The following is an 18,501-nucleotide window of genomic DNA, read 5'->3' as shown; positions in this document are numbered from 1 at the left end:
TATAGAGTGAAGATATCTTCACAACTCACTAACTGATCTGCAAGGAAAGTTTCTATTCTATCTTGCTAAACATGATGTACTAAATGGATATATAACAATATCAACAAAGAAAAAGACTCCTATCCAACTAGTAAGAAAATTCTTACACCTTGTAAGAGAGTCGTCTAGTTGGATATCCGATGGAGGTTTTAATCAATTCCAATATCTCAACAGCTTCTCTCAATCTTTTGTCCAGCTCTTTCCTTGCATGTGGCTGTGGGGTCCTGGTCCTGCATAAATTAGGTTCAATATTAGACAACATATCTACCACAACTAATCTATTCTATGGAGAAGAAGATTAAGCAACTGCGGTTGCTATACTGAAGCGCAGACCTCTTGTCAGGTTTTGCTTTCCTTGAAAGCTCTTCCACATGATCGCGCAATCTCTTTAAAAGAGCAGGCAACTTGTGCACAGCTTCAACACCTGTTTTCTCTGTGAATATCTTCTTCAAAAGGTCTGAAGCAATGAAATATCCCTCTTCTTTGTTTCTGCACAAGCATTTGCAAAGCAGAAACATATAAAGCTTATGCCACCTGAAGTGCATTAAGAACTTGATTTTAATGCTCAATTTCAATAGCATACCTTAAAAACTCCCGCAAGATTGTTTCCACTGATCCACAGCTATCAATTAGTACATTAATCAAGTGTGGATATCGGGAAAGGTTTCTGAGAGTGGAGAGTGCATGTTTTGTAACTTCTTGATCAGGTAGACTCCGGCTGAGAGAGCTGATCAGCTTCAACAATGTACCAACAGCACCCGCAGCAACAAGTTCTTCACAACATTTTTCTGAATGTTGTGTTGCCATATCTATCATAGGAAAAGGAAAAAGAGGAATATTATTTCTTTATGATCCCAAGGTGAACTATGTTGACTGAACTCATCACTCATTATTTCTATGCACTGTTAAGTGAATGAACATTGAAAACAAGAAAAAACCAAAGACATATCTGTACCAGATGCACAAAACACTTACTCAGAGTTGCACAGATACGAAGAATGTCGCTGACACTTCTCATATTCAGAAGTTCTGACAGTGCTGCAACAAGCCTGTTTATTATGCGCATACCATCATCAACATTTGCAGCAGAGTTTTGTACTCTCAGACGCAAATCAAGAAGCTGCCCTCTTAAATCTTTTCTTGCAAGGTAACCCTTCATGTATGCCTGCATAGTGAAAAATGATGCATGAGTTAAGAAAGTTCAAGAAGAATGAAGATACTGCTGATTCAACTCCAAAAGTAAATTTGGAAATATTTGGAACATATATAAGAAAATTATTCAAGAAGAAGATTGCTAGCAGACATCCTACAGTATAGGCACAATACGTACAAGTTTAATCGTGTAAAAACTGAGCTTCATTCAATACGGCTAGAAATCATAACGGCATGGACATATATAGCTGAGATAGTGAAAATGGACACATATAGTTGAGATAGTATACCCTTGTGCATTTATTCCCATCTGTAACTTAGTGATTCAAAGCATATATGAGCTATATATTTTATTTGACAGTACTACATGATCACGTTCTATTTCTTCAGACAAGAATCTTTTCTTTCTCATCTTCTCACCTTCATATATTCTCCAATTGCTTTCCTCATAGCTAATTCACAGAAAAAATCACCCTAAGATCATAACAAGAACTTCACCTTTCGAGAATTATATTGAAGTGACGCTGCTTCAATTCACTACACCCATTCTATCTGATGATACAAATACTTTGAAACATATACATAATGTAGCAACGCCGATACTGCAAAGATGTTTTCTGATATTGAGCTGAACCATATTTCACTCAAGTAAGGACCCCTCTTTCCAGTGCTGGAAGATTCAGACAACAACCACACGATTCAAGAGATTTTAAAGATTGTTATTTGATTTGCTCTAGACCATTCCTGCTATATTAAATAGAACTACTTGCTAATATATTTTTAAGCATTATTGTGCAGCTTTTCTCCACGAACAAAATCAAGTTTCCAGATGATCTAAAAGCGCAAAATCAAGTAAAAAGTATCTTAGAAACATGTGATCAACTACAAAGGGGGGGATCAGAAATGAATTATTGGATGCAAAGGTCATACGCACTGTTGGCTATGTTTCAGATGTGAGCGAAAATATTACAATCTACATTGCAGGAAGAGATAAATAGTGAAAGAGAAGGAGAAGTAGTCCTTGCTAATCTTCAATATGTGACAAGAAAAGCTGGAAGTAAAATATAATTACCCAGCCATAGTCAAAGGAAATAAACAACACAGAAGTACCATTTTTTGCATTTAAAGAACTATAAAATACATGTGAACTTCAGAAGTTGTCTCAAGCGTGTTAAGGAAGCAGGGCGCGGTAAGCAAGATCTACGACTTACTTGGATCACAACAATTTGGTGCTTGTTTCTTGAAGCACTTTTCCGGGCTGTCCATCCTCGGACATGCGATTGGATGACAAGTGCTGCTTTTGTTCTCTGTTCGTGAAGCAGTTTACCTCTCCACCACCGTTGCAACTTTAATACTGCTTGCAATAGTATTTTAAGTGCAAGAGTTTGGTAACCCAATTTTGAGATGTTACGGTAGCAAGAGGCCCCTGGAATACCATGCATTAAGTTGATTATAGACAGGAATAAGAAAAGTCAACAATGAAACTTGTGATTGAAAATAAAGGTACCTAGGAGCCTCTTTCTAGTAATGGCTCCTCTTGCAAACCGTTGTATTTCCAAAGTAGCATGCCTTTGGCGAAAGAATGCTTTCTGGTATTTCATGCTCCGAATTGCAGTTTGAATCTTTATAACAGCCTCTTTTGCAACGAGCAGCCTTTTCCTTGTTAACCAGCCACGACAATGGCTCTGGCACAACAAAAAATTATTAAACACTAGGAACAGTCAAGTCCTTTGAAAAAAGTATTTTATTAGTCCATATCATGATAAAGTTGCATGAGCTGCTATATGAAATCCTTGTTAGAGTAGTTAATGAAGGGGTAACATAACCGTTACAGAAGCCAAAATGACACAACAATTGACTGGCTGCAAAATATGGAAGTAAAAGCAGCAAACGCCATTGCCAAGTGAAAGTGCCAAAACAAAGTATTGCACTTACAACAACAACAACAACAACCCAGTAAAATCCCACACGTGGGGTCTGGGGAGGGTAGAATGTACGCAGACCTTACCCCTACCCCGGAGGGATAGAGAGGTTGTTTTCGAGAGACCCACAGCTCAAGAAGACTAGAAAAGACAATAGAACTGTGACAACAACAAAAATCAGAGAGATAATATTAGCATCGTAGGAAACAGAAAATGGATAGAAAAGCAATAACAACAACCAGTAATAGAGCCACCGTACTATGAAAAAAAAAACGGAAAAATAGTGTGGACACAAACTTACACCACTAATAACCCAAAGACAACACCCTAACAGGCTAGCCCCACAGCCGATACGAAGGAAGAAAAGTGCTCGACTCCCTCCTAACCATCCACCCTAATGCTCGATCTCCACATCTTCCTATCTAGAGCCATGTCCTCGGAAATCTCAAGCCGCATCATGTCCTGCGACTCCTGCCTGATCACCTCACCTCAATACTTCTTAGACCGCCCTCTACCTCTTCTCATACCCGTCAAAGCTAACCGCTCACACCTCCTAACCGGGGCATCTTGGCTTCTCCTCCTCACGTGCCCGAACCATCTAAGCCTCGCTTCCTGCATCTTGTTAGATAAACTTGTAATGTCTCTGGTTCATCTATCTACATTTCTCCTCATGCTAACTGGTGCAAACACGCTGTTTAAGCCTGAAAAAAATATAAGCCTATCCCGTAGGCTAATGATTCAAGGTACAGTCTGCTCGTGAAAGGAAGTGACCTAAATTCTGCGGTTTGACTTGTGTCACATATTGACATAAACATTATGGAACCCTGTACCTTATGTGACTGATGATCTCGGGAAGGTTGCAGGATACAACTAACAGAAAAACATAATGCAAATGCATGAAAAAAAGAAACTACACAATCTAAGTCCTTTGACTAGATGTTGACCTTACGAGGATGTACTTTCAATGAGTTACTTAATAAGCCTGAGACACCAAATAACAGGTGTAGTTAAGTACAATATATGGCAGATTAATATCGAGTGTATCTCAGAAGTAAATCAAAATGAAGCAATATACGCTCAAATATTTAATATTTGAAGAAAAAATTACCTGAATCATAATAATTTGAGATTTACGCCTATAAACTTCTCTTTGAGCAATCCGTTTGTGGACATAAGCCTGGATTGTAATCGTTGAAAGAGCTTCCTGTTTATAGCAATGAAAATCCTTCAAACATCTTGCAGATCGGAAAATGCTCTGTATTTTTGTTGCTGCTTGCTTCTGATCCACAAAATATTTCCTCATCAACCATCCACGATAGTGACTTTGAATTTTAGTTGCTGCAAAGTGTTGACTGTGTATAGGGCTGCTTAATGTATATTCCTTTGAAGCATGTTGGATAGTTACAGCTGCATTTATATGATGCATATTCTCTTCACGTTCCTTAGAAACTGTGGGAGATTGGTCTGTGTTTACAAGAGAAGACCTTATTATCCACCCACGAATACACTTTTGTATGACAATGGCAGCATCATTGAGGGTTGGAGTGGACAAATCTTGCGGTGATGCATCTCCAGTCACATGTCTCCGGGAAATCCAGTCTCTTGTGGCACGCTGGATGATTCTTACAGATTTTCTCAACTTAAGAAAGGCATGTCTATCAACCACAAAGGCAGCGTGATTTTCCAAATTTTCTGAACAATTCCTAGCACCTGTTCATTTGTAGCAATACATTAAATGATAAAAGTTCTATCTAGTAATGGAGCAAAAGGGAAGAAAAAAAGTAAGCATATACCACATAGTGATGCCAGATATGTCTGTGAACCAAAGAACTGAATTGATGGTTCCTTCTTTACCCTCAGCCATGCTTGTATTGCAGCTTGCAAGATACAGACTGCATTCCTAATCCTCAAATATTTGTGACGCTGCACTGACTGTCTGAAATGAGACTGTATTACTTTGGCTGCATTTTCTGAAACAATGAGACAAACATCTTTCAGCTGGCTTGAGGCCTGGTAAAACTATACCTGAAGTATAATTTCAGATTCTCATCCTCAGATGACAAAGCACAGAATGGAGATAGTAGGGGTGACACCCACATTGAATTATATACAAGAAGAAAAGCTATCGGAGAGAATATTGACATGTTCCTGATACTGGTTACAGCAAAATATTTACACACCAAGTACATAATTGTCATGGATGATTACCTTTTTGAGTATCATTGCTCCTTTTACTAGTAAAAGACCACTTTGGACTGCTAGAAGTTTCCTTAGAAGTGCATTTGTTATTTTTTTGAGCCATCTCTTGCCACCAAGCCATTACAGTCTTAAAATTTCTGGCAGCATCTGTGTTATCAATAAGGTCATAAAGACCATGAAATTATATTAGTACGAAAGGCTGTCGATGACATGGATGTGGGACTATTACAAAGGAGAGAAGCCTTTATGCAGAGAAAGATTACCTCTACTGAAATTATTTCCGTAAAGAAGTGGGTACCTTTTTCATAAAATTTGCATTCATTGGAAAAAGAAAATTAAAACTTGAAATAAGTTATTCTAAACAACTTTAATGAAAATCTGTAGTATTGACAACTTCATATTTTCACGCAACACTTTCTGCTGCATGGTGTCACAGTCAAAATTATGTTCGCTGTAGTTTATATAAACTGCGCCTACAGGGTTCACTACCATTTGGTTTTATGGAAAATTTTCTGAGGCATAGTGTTACCCAAAACTTTTACTTCCTGTAGTTCATATAAACAGCTGATAAATGTTTCAAGTCTTCCGTTGGCCAAACAAATGAAATAAAATAAACAATAAAATTTCTAAAACTAGAATCCCTCAAAAGAACACCATCAGACACCTTTGTCATCATTTTGTTCTGGGTCTATAGCTGCTTCTGGATGCATAAACCACTGGTCCGCACTTAGCCGTCTTCTTTCAGGACTTTGACAATTAAATCCCAATAACTTGTGGAAATTCAATTGATCCTGTTAAAAGACAATGGTCATTTCTTTCCCAAATTAAGACTGATACTAGTGAGTTGCATATAATCTATAATGAATAATACCTTGTTTCTTCTAACTAGTAGTTGAAATGAGAGAAAAACCAAGAGAATAATGACACTCTGACCATTGCATGCACCGTTTGTTTCCAGTATATCACTGACTTGTAGTACCTGCAAAAACATTATATCTAACTTTCAATCATACAATTTTCGGCCCACATGTATTAATTAAATTATTCCTGCCATCCCAAAGTGGATGTTGGTTGTTTAGCTCGGCATGGTTTTATTTAATGGAGCCACTAAAATAAAATTACTATGAAAGATCATTTTCGTCTAATGAAATATCCTGAGTTGCACATTAAGTGGTAAAACTTAACTTTCCATGAAGGGACAGACCAAAAAGGAATGATGGACATGGAATTGGGACTGGGGGAGTTTGAGAACAAAGGTAGCATGTTAACTGACCAACAACACCAAATTCATAGAATTATATAAATGGTTGCGACCTCCAAAAGGTAACGTATATGGGTGAAAAGCAATAAGTGTCCGATTGTAACAGACCAAATGGTTTCTTCCACTTTTGAATCCCAAACACTTTGGTTAAGGTCAGAACATGGTTCATTTCTACAAATTGTTCTCTATTTCTCAGTTCAACATAAAGTTGCAGAGGAAGACTAGAGAACATAAAAAAGATAAAGGCGCAGAGGAACTATACACGGTATCTTATCCAATCACTAGGAGTATTGACTAATAAGGAGGCATGCACTTCTAGCAAGAAAAGACTAAGAAAGAAACTACCCGACAAACATTCATTATCCATATCATAACTCCATAGGTAGATTACAGCTATTGGTTGCTTTTCATAGGTTTTGCTCTCTTAAGAAGAATATTCTGTGGAGTGTGTAGCAGTAGGAAATCCTTGTTTGCCTCAATCTCTTAGGAGCAAATGTCTGCAATACATGGAACTCTACAAGCAAGTGCTTATTGCAATACACTGCTACTTGAAATATCCCGGATAATATTACAAAAGTTTGAGCCAGAGTTACTGTTCGGTTATCATAGAGATCTTTCTTAACGTATAAGTTTTCAGGAAAAGAAGAATGTATACTAATTTGATAGAAGGTCCCTCTGATACTAAAAGGTATTTCATTCAGATTAATATGTGAGTGCAGAAGCCATGTCAAAAGTTTGAAAGTTGAAACAATTTTAAGTACTTGTATCAGTACTCTTATTTACAGGGGACAACTTCATCGTTGGGAAACAACAGTTGGAGCAGCATTTCTTTGGAACACTCAGAATTATTTTGCTCCTAAACCAATTATTTTACCAGGGCGATAAAAGAATATTATGAATTGCTTAATTTTTACAGACACTAAGTAAAATATGTTTTCACCTCTGGAAACCTCCCCAATAGCAATGGCAGCTTTTGAGATAGAATAAAATTGTGCACTGCATCTGTGTAATCAATTACAGATACTATGGAAACTTCTTCTTTTGTTTCACTGAGTGCCTGTACTATCATCACAAAACGGTATTGAGCTGCAAAATTGTCTTAGTAGAATGCTAAAGAATGATAGATTAATGGATAAAATTCAAGCACCTGATAAGAGCAGGAACAGCGATTGTCCTTGCGGAAATAATAATCAAGCAAGCACCACATAGCTTTTCCATCAACCAACGATGAAAAATTTTCGACCTTAAGGTCATAACTTTCACAAATTGCCTGAAACAGTCAGGTAATCATGTTCATATGATAAATCCAAATCATAATGATACAGGCAGCAATAATCTTCTAACGAGTCTACTAGTTAATGAGGATTAGGGTGCTCCGTAGTGGAAGCTACATATTCTGCAGCTAGGATTATTTGAAACTGAGCATGAGTGTTACTACATCCTTCGGAAATAATGGGATATGTTATCTAGATAAGAGCCAAATAACAGGAGTTTTCTAGTTTCTTATTAACCAGGCATATTCACCATGTTAAATCCTGTACGTTTCCTTTTGCATCACAGTTAAAGAGCTTTGTTTTCCAGAAAGGAGACTAAAGGACAATCCAAGAGAGTAGCGTAGTCAAAATGCCTGTATAGAATCACACCCCGTAAGAGTTATTTCTTTTAGTCATCTACATCAACTAGTCAATCAAACTTCTAAGCGTCACTTAACCATATGTGATATAATCAGTGTTAAGCGTACTAGGTGACAACAATGAAAGAATGGCAATGGATCATCACAAAATCCAGCGAGAATAATATTCGGATCACCACAGGGCTGATTTAAGGAAAACATTACTACCGTAGTCACAGAGTTCATTAATTGATAATAATACCTGGATCCAATTCAGGAGCATGTCCAAGTGATTGCAGCTGCTTGAGTTTTGCTGTAAGTGGAAAATATGAAAACATTACCAAATCTGGCTCGTTACAGTGGGGGGCTTTAAGTGTACGAATATAAAATACACACTCTTTTAGACACAATGAGCATTAACACATAGGCTAGCAGTATACAGTATTGCGAACTAGAGGTGGAAAACATGTTCATAGATTTCCTATCTTAACCAATCTACACCACTATACTCACATTATAGACTTATTCTGTTCTTAGATGACATTCTGATTTCAACCAGTACCTTGCGATGAGATTGTTCTTTTTTTCAGGAAAGTAGAATAAGTATATTTACTCAAGACTAAGCATACCTCAACAACTACTCGGATTTTAGAAATCTCCTCTGACAAAAGTTCTTTGTTGATTAGAAGTGGCAACTGCAGAATGGACAACAAAATACATCATGAATATAAAAGAAGTATAGAATATAGTTCCTGTAGCTAACAACAAATTTTATAATAGTTAGGAAGCAAAGTACAACTAAGTAAACTGAGAAAGGATTTAGCATAACTATTTTAGTTATATAAAAGCAACAGGTAAAAGATCATACCTAGTTAAAAATAAGGTTAAGTTTTTAACGTGTACTGACATAGATGAAATAGTCACTAGGAATACTAAAATTCACCTGCAAGTGCACAAAGATGCTCCAGAGCAATGAAATGGTGAGCTCCTTGTCTCCATCAACGATGTCTTCTGCCATAATAATTGTTCCATCTTGATCACACAATGGGACACCTGCCTCCCTGAGAAATTGTAGAACTGTGCCACAGTTCACCAGACTCTTCTTGCGAGTATCTGAGGGAACTACCATTTTCTGACATAGAACAGCACATAGTAACAAGCCTTATGTTTCCAATTGTGACAGCTTCTGTAGAAATGGGAACCAATCTAACACATAGGAAAGGAAAGGAAGGAAAGACAATCATTTATAAGCTAACCGAGAGGATAGAAGGATCATGTTGCAAGAGTTGAATGGCTCTGCAAAGTCGAATGCCATCCTGAAGGTCCTTAAATAAATCAGCCACACCAAAGTGATACTCAAGCAAAGGATTCTGCACCAGACAATATCAGTTGGCCACAATAATCAGAAACCTATACTGCAACACATATGAATGATGTCAACCGTGCCGTAAAAGTAAACAAAAGACAAGAGAGCGCCCGGTAACGAAGAGACAACCCATAGTTAAACGAGGGCTCAACTCGGTCCTACTTAAACATGAAACAACCCGGTAACCAGAAAAAGCCAACCATGTAGTAAAAGCATATAAACTAGCAAACTAAGTTCATTAATCGACATGCTTACCTGTTGATATGTCACTTTATAGCCTACAATGACAAGATGCGCAAGTAGATTGCCTTCACCATGCATCACATCGGATGATAAGAACTCTAAAATGTTTTTAAGATATGGATATGTTAATACACGAGTTAGAATAGAAAGGTTTTGTAAACAAGCTACAGAAGAAAAATATGAAGAGTAAACAAGTAATTACTGTTGATCAGTTGACGGCTAGATTTAGCATCTGATTGCAAAGAGAACAATAGAGGAGATCCTCCATCTTGTGCGTCAATACCATATTTAAGTGGCAGACTACTCTGAGTTTTGACTCTATCTAGTATGAGAACAAGCAACAAAAATCTCTTCAAGACAATATTGCCTAACTTTTCATAGTAACCAGGTCTATATAAACCCTCCACTAACTTGTTATAAGCATAGGTCTTTGCTAGACCAACATGTGAGAAAAACTGCTTATCAAGCACTATCTTCAAGAAGGCAATTTCTTGTTCAGAATTGACATCTCCATTTGGTAACAAGGTGTCACCCCCCAAGAGTATGTACAATCCAATCCGAAGCCAAACGGGGTTATAACACATAAGAGTTCTCAAGGCTTTCTCCTTCATTCCAACATCGGTTACCATGGGACAATGAGCTCTCATTTTCAGGCGTCCTTCATCAATGGTCTGAAAGATAACCAAAGCAGGAGAAATTTAACAAATGACCATAATTCAAACCATGATAAAGTAGGCATATATTATATTCTGTGATAATAATATTTATAGGTTGAATCATGGTATTGTTAGCTAAAGCATGCACAGACGCACTTTTACAGTTCTCAGTTCGCACTAATTACACTCCTAAAACATGTTGTGAAGCTTCAGATTACTTTACATTGGTGCCTAAGATCTTGATTCCAATATAAAACATGCTATCATCTCCTTGAGTAAATATTAGCGGTAGAGTAACTTAGAAAAAGCATCATCAAATCAATCGATCAATTATGCCTCAGTTCTTTTCAGCTGATTCAGTCCAATATAAAACAATTTGCCTTTTGAGGGAAATTAGGGTTCTCGAGACTAGAGGTTCTCATAGTTTGACTATTTCTTTAGTTTCAATCTACCACAACCCTCGTCATTTAATCAAGCTTGAGACCAATCATTCTTTGTGAAGGCGGAGTTTCGTCAGCAAGCATCTCATATTATTTTAAAACAGATTAAGCCCATTATCCAATTATTCAACAGAAAACGGCTTTACAAAGTGATTCAATTGTGAATTTAGCATCTCCATACTTTACCTTTGTTACTTGAGTCATTGTAACAAAAACCTCTTTACAGCTTCCCAAGCTGAGGTAACCACTCATCCTCTCCTTTAAATCATCAAAGCTGCAAATCTCAGTCAACGAAGCTTTAAGTCCCGTAAACATGGAATCTGAAAATGCTGTTGTCTCTTCATCTTCAAAATTTGAGGATAAATGCCTCTGCCTCTTGGGCCCTCGCCACAGCACATCAACTCCAACAGTGTTGTGCCCTTCCCCACTCTCCCTCCTCTTCCCATTTCCGGCAACACACGGCAGCCGATTGGACGTCTCAAATCCTCCGGTGAAACTCGAAACATCGCAGCCACAAGAGGTAGGGTTTTCAAACAAGAAATTCAGCCACACGGTAAGCGACTTCGCGAGTGATTTCAACGATCTCTCTTTGTTAATCAACGCCTTTCGTGCTGATTTCGCTTGCTCGAGCTCGAACGCCTTTAATCTTCGAGCAGCAGCACTCGACTTCACCGCCGACGGCTTCATGATTCCACGACGGCGTATGGAGGATACCGGCGTGGTTTTAGAGGCGGTGAAGAACTCCGGCTGGCGGTGAACCGGTGTAGGAGAAGGAGAACTGAACTTTGCTGCATATCGTGAAGGCTTTGGAGTTTTGAAATTGGAGATTTCTTTAAATGGGAGGTCCTGGAAGGGTGATGGGATGCATGAAGTTTGTGACGCTTTCTTCTGTTCCATTTTCCGGTCAGATTCCGATCGATTTGTCTGAAACTGAGAAAATGGTGAACTTTTTTATCTTTACCGTTTTAATTTGAATGTGGAGACAGGCGGGGTTTTATGAGTAGTTAAATTTTGAATTGTCCTCGGGTTCCTGGCCCCTTTCCGGTTCACTCCAAAAGGAGAGGAATCCAGAAAAGGTAAGCTCCTTAATAAAGGTAAAAATAAATAGGCAGTTACGAATTATACATATAGCTGATATACATTGGTTTATTTCAAATCTAATGATTCTTTTTCCATTTCAAATTTGGAAAAAATGTGAGCAATAAAGAAGTACTATCGAATTGGAAATTCTTTAGGTTTAAGTTATATACATGATAATGTAATTGTAATGGCCCGACCGGTCGTTTTTAGCTTTAGCGCGTCGTTTGGCGGTTTGAGGTCTCAAGTAGTTTCACTTCATGTTTTATAACTTGTACGCGTGATCGGAATTGAATTTCGGGAAGCTCGAAATTGTTTCGCAAGGAAAATTCTCAGTTCGGAAGTTTTAAGTTGGAAGAGTTGACAAATGGTTGACTTTTGAGTAAACAACCTCGAAATCGGGATTTGAAGGCTCCAATAGGTTCGTATGATAATTTCGGACTTGGACGTATGTTCGGGTTGAGTATTGGGTGGTTCAGGAGCGTTTCAGCGCCTATTGTGGAAGGTTGGCATTTTGAAAGTTTAAGAATTTCTTAAGTTTGACTTGAAGTGAATTTTGGTGTTATCGATGTCCGTTTGGGATTTCAAACCTTGGGGTAGGTTCGTATTGTGATTTATGACATGTGCGCAAAGTTTCGCGTCATTCCAGAATGTTTTGATATAATTCGGACGCGTTCGTCGAAGTTTAAAAGTTTAAAGAAAGGTTTCGATCGTCGATTCGCAATTTTGATGTTGTTTGGTATGATTTGAGAAGAGTGGGTTGCTCTAGCGGTGAGCACCATCCACTTCCAATCAAGAAGTTGTGAGTTCGAGTCACCATAAGAGCAATGTAGGGAGTTCTTGGTGGGAGGAAGCTGAGGGTCTATCGTAAACAACCTCTCTACCCCGAGGTTAGAGGTAAGGTCTGCGTATAAACTACCCTCCCCAGACCCCACTAGTGGAATTATACTGGGTTGTTGTTATTGTTGGTGGTGTGATTTGAGACCCCAAGTAGGTTCGTGTTATGTTTTGACACTGGTTTGTACATTTGGATGGGGCCTCGGGTTTGAAACATGGAATTTAGGACATGCTGGTTTTGGCCAAGTTCTGGTGCAACCGCACCTGCAGAAATTTGGGCGCATGTGCGGAGCTGCTGAAGCGACAGACGAAGCGCAGGAGCTGGGAGCAGAGTATCGCAGGCGCAGAGTTTTTGGTCACATCTGCGCAAGCGCAAAAGCGACACCTTTGGCCGCAGGAGCGAAATTAGACTGGAAGGGGGGGATCCACAGGAGCGGAATGTTGGGCGCATCTGCGCGTCCGCATAAGCAGAATCCACAATCACAAAAGAAAAAGGCGGCACAAAAGCAAAAAAATTGGATCGCACCTGCGTTGCTTAGAAGCGGGATTTTCCGCAGGTGCGGGAGATGGCCTCCAGTGCTTCTCCGCAGAAGCGAGGTTTTTGTCGCAAAAGCGACGCCGCATGTGCAGCTGGATGTCCGCTGGTGCGAAATTCGTTGGGCAGATGGGTTCTTTTAAATCGAGACTTAGCTCTTATTTCTCACTTGGATGGCCGAATTTGGGGAGCTATCTTGAGGGGGGGGGGGTTCATCAAGCAACTCGAGGTAAGTGATTTCCCCCTATTACAAGTTAAATACTTGGATTTTATAAAGGTTTTTAACATGAAAATTCATGGAAATTAGGAAAATTGAAGGAGAAACCTAGAATTGATAATTTTGGATTTTTACCACAATTTTGGACATGGAATTGGGAATAAATTATATATTTGAGTTCGTAATAATATAGGTAAAGTTTATCTTCAAAAATATCAGAATCCGGGCACGTGGGCCTGAGGGGTTGACTTTATTGACTTTTCGAGTGTGGTTGAAAATTATTATAAATTGATTAATCATGAGCTTTGGAGTATATTTTGAATGAATTGTACATTGTTTGACTAGTTTCAGATTGTTTGACTTTGAGTCGAGAAGTTAAAGAGGCATTGTAGCCGGTTATGGAACTTCGGAGCGAGGTAAGTCTCATGTCTAACCTTATGAGGGGAGAAATATCCCTAGGTAATGTAATTGTTGTGTGCTACTAGTTGCGGGTGTTACATACGCACGAGGTGATGAGAGTCCGTACGTAGCTAAAACATGTTTATGTCCGGGTAGACTTAGGACTTTATCATGTAATATTTGAATTATTTGAACTCATTCTGTTGGCTTAATTAATTGAATTTATAATTGAATTTGATTTAGAAATACATATATATATATATATATATGTTGGGCCGAGCCTTATCACCTTGAGTTGTTGGCAAGTTATTTGAGAAATGGTAAAGGTTATATTCATTTTATACTCATGTAATGTATTGTAAGCACTGTATCATAATTCGATAAGTTCCTTCCTTTCTTGTGGAGCGGGCCGAACGTCTCGGCAGTATAATAGATGCATATATGGTTCGTGCTGCTTGACACTCGGCAGTGTACACATTATTCTGGATCGAACCGAATGACCTCGGTATAATCGTGTGTTATATCGCTCGTAGTCCAAACATTCACGAGATTATCTTTCCACCGATTCCCGACATTTTATATGGTACTTCTTATCCGTTTGTTACTGGTACTTGATACATCTGAGTTGTTGAGGTAGAATACAAGACTGAGAAAGTCATACTTTAAAAGAAATATTTGGAAGATTAGGTAACTTACATATTTACCCCATTATTGTTGTGTACTTCACGTCTGCTTATGATTTATTATATTGCTTTGTTGGACCTCTTGTTACACCCCATATTTTCGTATGTGAAAGTACGCCATAAATAAATTGATGAAATCTCGGAAATGAGATGTTACATCCCACGTTTTCGTACGTTAAAGTTTCGTCGTAAGTTAATCGACGTAAGTTCGGGAATAAGATTATTTTGAGATTATAAGCATTATGATATTTCAAACAAGTGACAAGTAAATTCGTGAAGGTGAGAGGGTAAGCGAATCAAAAGAAAAGGGTTCGTCAAAGTTTGAGATAAAATACGGTCCAAGCTATAATACCATGTATTTATGGACTAATGCCATACAATGTACCACATAACTAGGGGTGTTCATAAAAATCCGAAAAACCGAACCAAACCGAAAACCAAACCAAACCGACCAAAAAAACCGATATTTTTAGGTTTGGTTTGGTTTTGGTTTTAAATTTTAAAAACCGATCAAATTTGGTTTGGTTTTGGTTTTAATAAGAAAAAAACCGAACCAAACCGACTATAAAAGTAGCTATTTAAATTTATTATTACACCTATATATATATGTATATTTTTATATAAAGTTTCTAAAATTTTATGGTACATATTAGTCATTTGTATTTTTAGTCTAGTTCTTTGCTATTATAATAATCTAATTTTGTGCCTTCTAGTTTGATTGGTAGTTTTCTTTTATTAAGTACAAGAATTTATTTCATGTTAAAAATAATCAATTTTTAATTGAGTACTTAAGTTATTCATCACTATTTGAGTCAATTATCATCAATATATCTTGGTAAATGATAGATTTCTCAAAGAGCAATTGATTTGATAGAGTTACGTTGAAAATGTACTCGCCGGAATATGCGTTTGGTAGTGTATGTCTCATATTTAAGAAAAAAACCGACAAAAAACCGAAAAAACCGAAAAACCGACAAAAACCGAATCGATAAAAAACCGACTTACTTGGTTTGGTTTCTTTTTAGGGAAAACCCGACCCAAACCGAACCATGAACACCCCTACACATAACCATGATAGTAAGATGGTGTATAGGGTGTGTTAGAAGTAAGTGGTATTTTGAGTAATTTGAGATGATTCTTAATTATGTGAATATGTGGGTAATTAGTAATTTTAGTGAAAGATTAACTAATTAATTAGTTTAGTGGGATAAGGATAATTGGTCTTTCACGTGACAGCCCTTTTTATTTTATTTAGTGACTCTTATGTTATAGTGGAAATGTGGCACAATTGAGTAGGATTATAAGGCTTAGTCATTATTATGTGGGGCCTACTTAAAAGTAAGGATAACATTAAAAATAATGTTCTTTCTAAGAGTTTCAGCCAAGATGCCTTACACAATAATGTTATTTCTTATCTCTTAAGAAAGAGTTTAACAAAGATGATTTTCCAAATAGCAACGTTATTGCTAAGTTCTTAAGGAAAAGCTGCATAGCAACGTTATTGCTTTGGGTATTTCATAGGAATTGTTTCCTACTTCGATCCGCCATTACATGTTTTGTCGCAAAAGACAGTGTTAAAGGGATTCTCAAGAGAATCAGTTCAGGTATGTTAAGGCTATCCCTTCTTTCTTTTTGGCATGATCCAAATAATATAAATGAAACGAGCAAAATACGCAACTTTCATAAATGACTCAATTCATAGAAATACCATGGGTGTCTATATTCTTGATTCCCCATGTGAATTATTATTATATCTTTTGTTCATGGGTCTTAGAAAAATACGTATTTGATAAAGTTTATCTGACATGCATATTATTTTTATGACATTTCGAGAAATCTTATTAACGTATTTCTTATGATTTCATGCTTTTATACATGCACATTGACCCATGAACATATGGCGTTATATATGTGTGTGTGTGTGTATATATATATATATGTATATGTATATGTATATGGGATATGGAAAAAGGTTACGGCGTTATATATGCACCACCACTCGATCAGCTGGTATAGGTTGATGATTTGCCCACAGTGGCCGAGATGATATGATGGGATGCCCTTAGAGGCTTGATGATGCTATGAACGCGTATACCTATGCATGGTATGACATTTATACGCATATGTATGTCATTATAATAATAAATGATTCACAGAGCTATTCAGACTTACATGTTGAATGTTTTACTCCATGTTTCTCTCATGTATATTATTTACTGATTTTCATTCCTTACATACTCGATACATTATTTGTACTGACGTCCCTTTTGCCTGGGGATGCTGCGTTTCATGCTCGCAGGTCCCGTTAGACAGGATGAGAGTCTTTCAAGTAGGCTATCAGCTCAGCAAAAGGTATTGGTGCGCTCCATTTGCTCCGGAGTTGCTATTTGTTCAGTATGATTAGACACATGTGTTGATTGGTACGGCGGGGCTCTGTCCCGACTTTTATGATATTTATGTACTCTTAGAGGCTTGTAGACAGATGTCATGTATATGAAAGATTGTATGGCCTTATCGGCCTATGTTCAGTGTAAGAGTGCTCATTTTGGCCTTGTAGGCCCGTATGTCTTAAGTATAAGTTGGTATTTCATGTTGTATTATACTTATCTCACGGCAGCCTCTCCGGCTCAGTTATCTATGATAGTATGATACGAAAAGATATATTATGTTGGTACTCGGTTGAGTAAGGTACCCAGTGCCTGTCACAGCCCATCGGTTTGGGTCGTGACACCTCTAGTAAGTGTCAATGTCGACCCCTCGTCACTATTTCTCTGGGGTTAAGCTAGATACTTACTGGGTATGCGTTGATTTACGTACTCATTAGGGGTGGCAACTGGGCCGGACCCGGTCCTAAGTGGGCTTCGCGGGCCCGGTCCTAAGTGAGCCGATCCAATCCGGTCCGGTCCTAAACGGTCCTGGGCTTCGCGGGCTTATTGCTGGAACCGGCTCGGGACCGGGTTCACGAACTAACGGGGCCGGGTTTAGTGGGCCGGTCCCGGGCCTAAACGGACCCATTAGAAACTTTCTATTTTTTTTTTTATATAGAAGTTAGAGAAAAAATAGTAATAAATATATATAAGCTATATTCGATTTATATACTATATATACATCTTAAAATATATATATACTATATTATATATACATAGTATACATCTTAAAATATACTATATATACATCTTAAGATATATAAGCTATATATATATATAGTAAGATGTATATATAGTATATCTTAAGATGTATACTATCGAATATGACTTATAAACTATGTATATATATTATAGTATATTATAGTGTATATATATATTTTAAGATATATATATATATATATAGTTATATAGTTATATACACACTATACTATATATACATAGTATATTCGATATACTATAGTATATATACACATATATATAAGCTTATATATATATATACTATACTATACTATACTATACTATATATACATCTTAAGATATATAAGCTATATTCGATTTATATACTATATATACATCTTAATCATATTCTATAATATACATCTTAAGATATACTATATATACATATATATATATATATATATATATATATATATATATATATATATATATATATATATACACACACTATACTATATATACATAGTATATAAGTCATATTCGATAATATACATCTTAAGATATATAATATATATATATATATATATATATATAGTAAGATGTATATATATTATAGTATAGTATAGTATATACTATATATACAACTTAAGATATATAAGCTATATTCGATATAGACTATGTATAGTATAAATATAAGCTTATATGTATACTATACTATACTATAATATATATACATCTTACTATATATGAGCTATATTC

At 37.0% G+C, this 18,501-nt stretch overlaps 1 protein-coding gene across 2 annotated transcripts; it reads right to left on the bottom strand.

Moving 5' to 3' along the window:
* Nucleotides 1–11,935, bottom strand: LOC104121194 (uncharacterized). Of its 2 annotated transcripts, XM_009633126.4 has the most exons (20): nt 11,077–11,935; nt 9,997–10,465; nt 9,807–9,892; nt 9,442–9,555; nt 9,129–9,317; nt 8,815–8,880; nt 8,448–8,498; nt 7,721–7,843; nt 7,514–7,630; nt 6,184–6,291; nt 5,977–6,103; nt 5,322–5,459; nt 4,907–5,083; nt 4,222–4,823; nt 2,699–2,876; nt 2,403–2,617; nt 1,015–1,204; nt 623–848; nt 373–528; nt 1–269 (listed from the first exon to the last, which is right to left on the bottom strand). In XM_009633126.4, the coding sequence occupies exons 1-20, from the start codon at nt 11,785–11,787 to the stop codon at nt 143–145; spliced, it is 4,170 nt and encodes a 1,389-aa protein (XP_009631421.1). In that variant the 5' UTR covers nt 11,788–11,935; the 3' UTR covers nt 1–142. The 2 variants fall into 2 exon arrangements, with proteins under 2 accessions (XP_009631421.1, XP_070051759.1); XM_070195658.1 differs by lacking the exon at nt 8,815–8,880.
* Between the last annotated feature and the right edge of the window lie 6,566 nt (nt 11,936–18,501).

The sequence above is a fragment of the Nicotiana tomentosiformis genome, chromosome 2 (genome assembly GCF_000390325.3).
Source record: "Nicotiana tomentosiformis chromosome 2, ASM39032v3, whole genome shotgun sequence".
Taxonomy (NCBI): Eukaryota; Viridiplantae; Streptophyta; class Magnoliopsida; order Solanales; family Solanaceae; genus Nicotiana; species Nicotiana tomentosiformis.
Note: the sequence above shows the minus strand (reverse complement) of the source record. Positions and strands in the feature narration are given on the sequence as shown.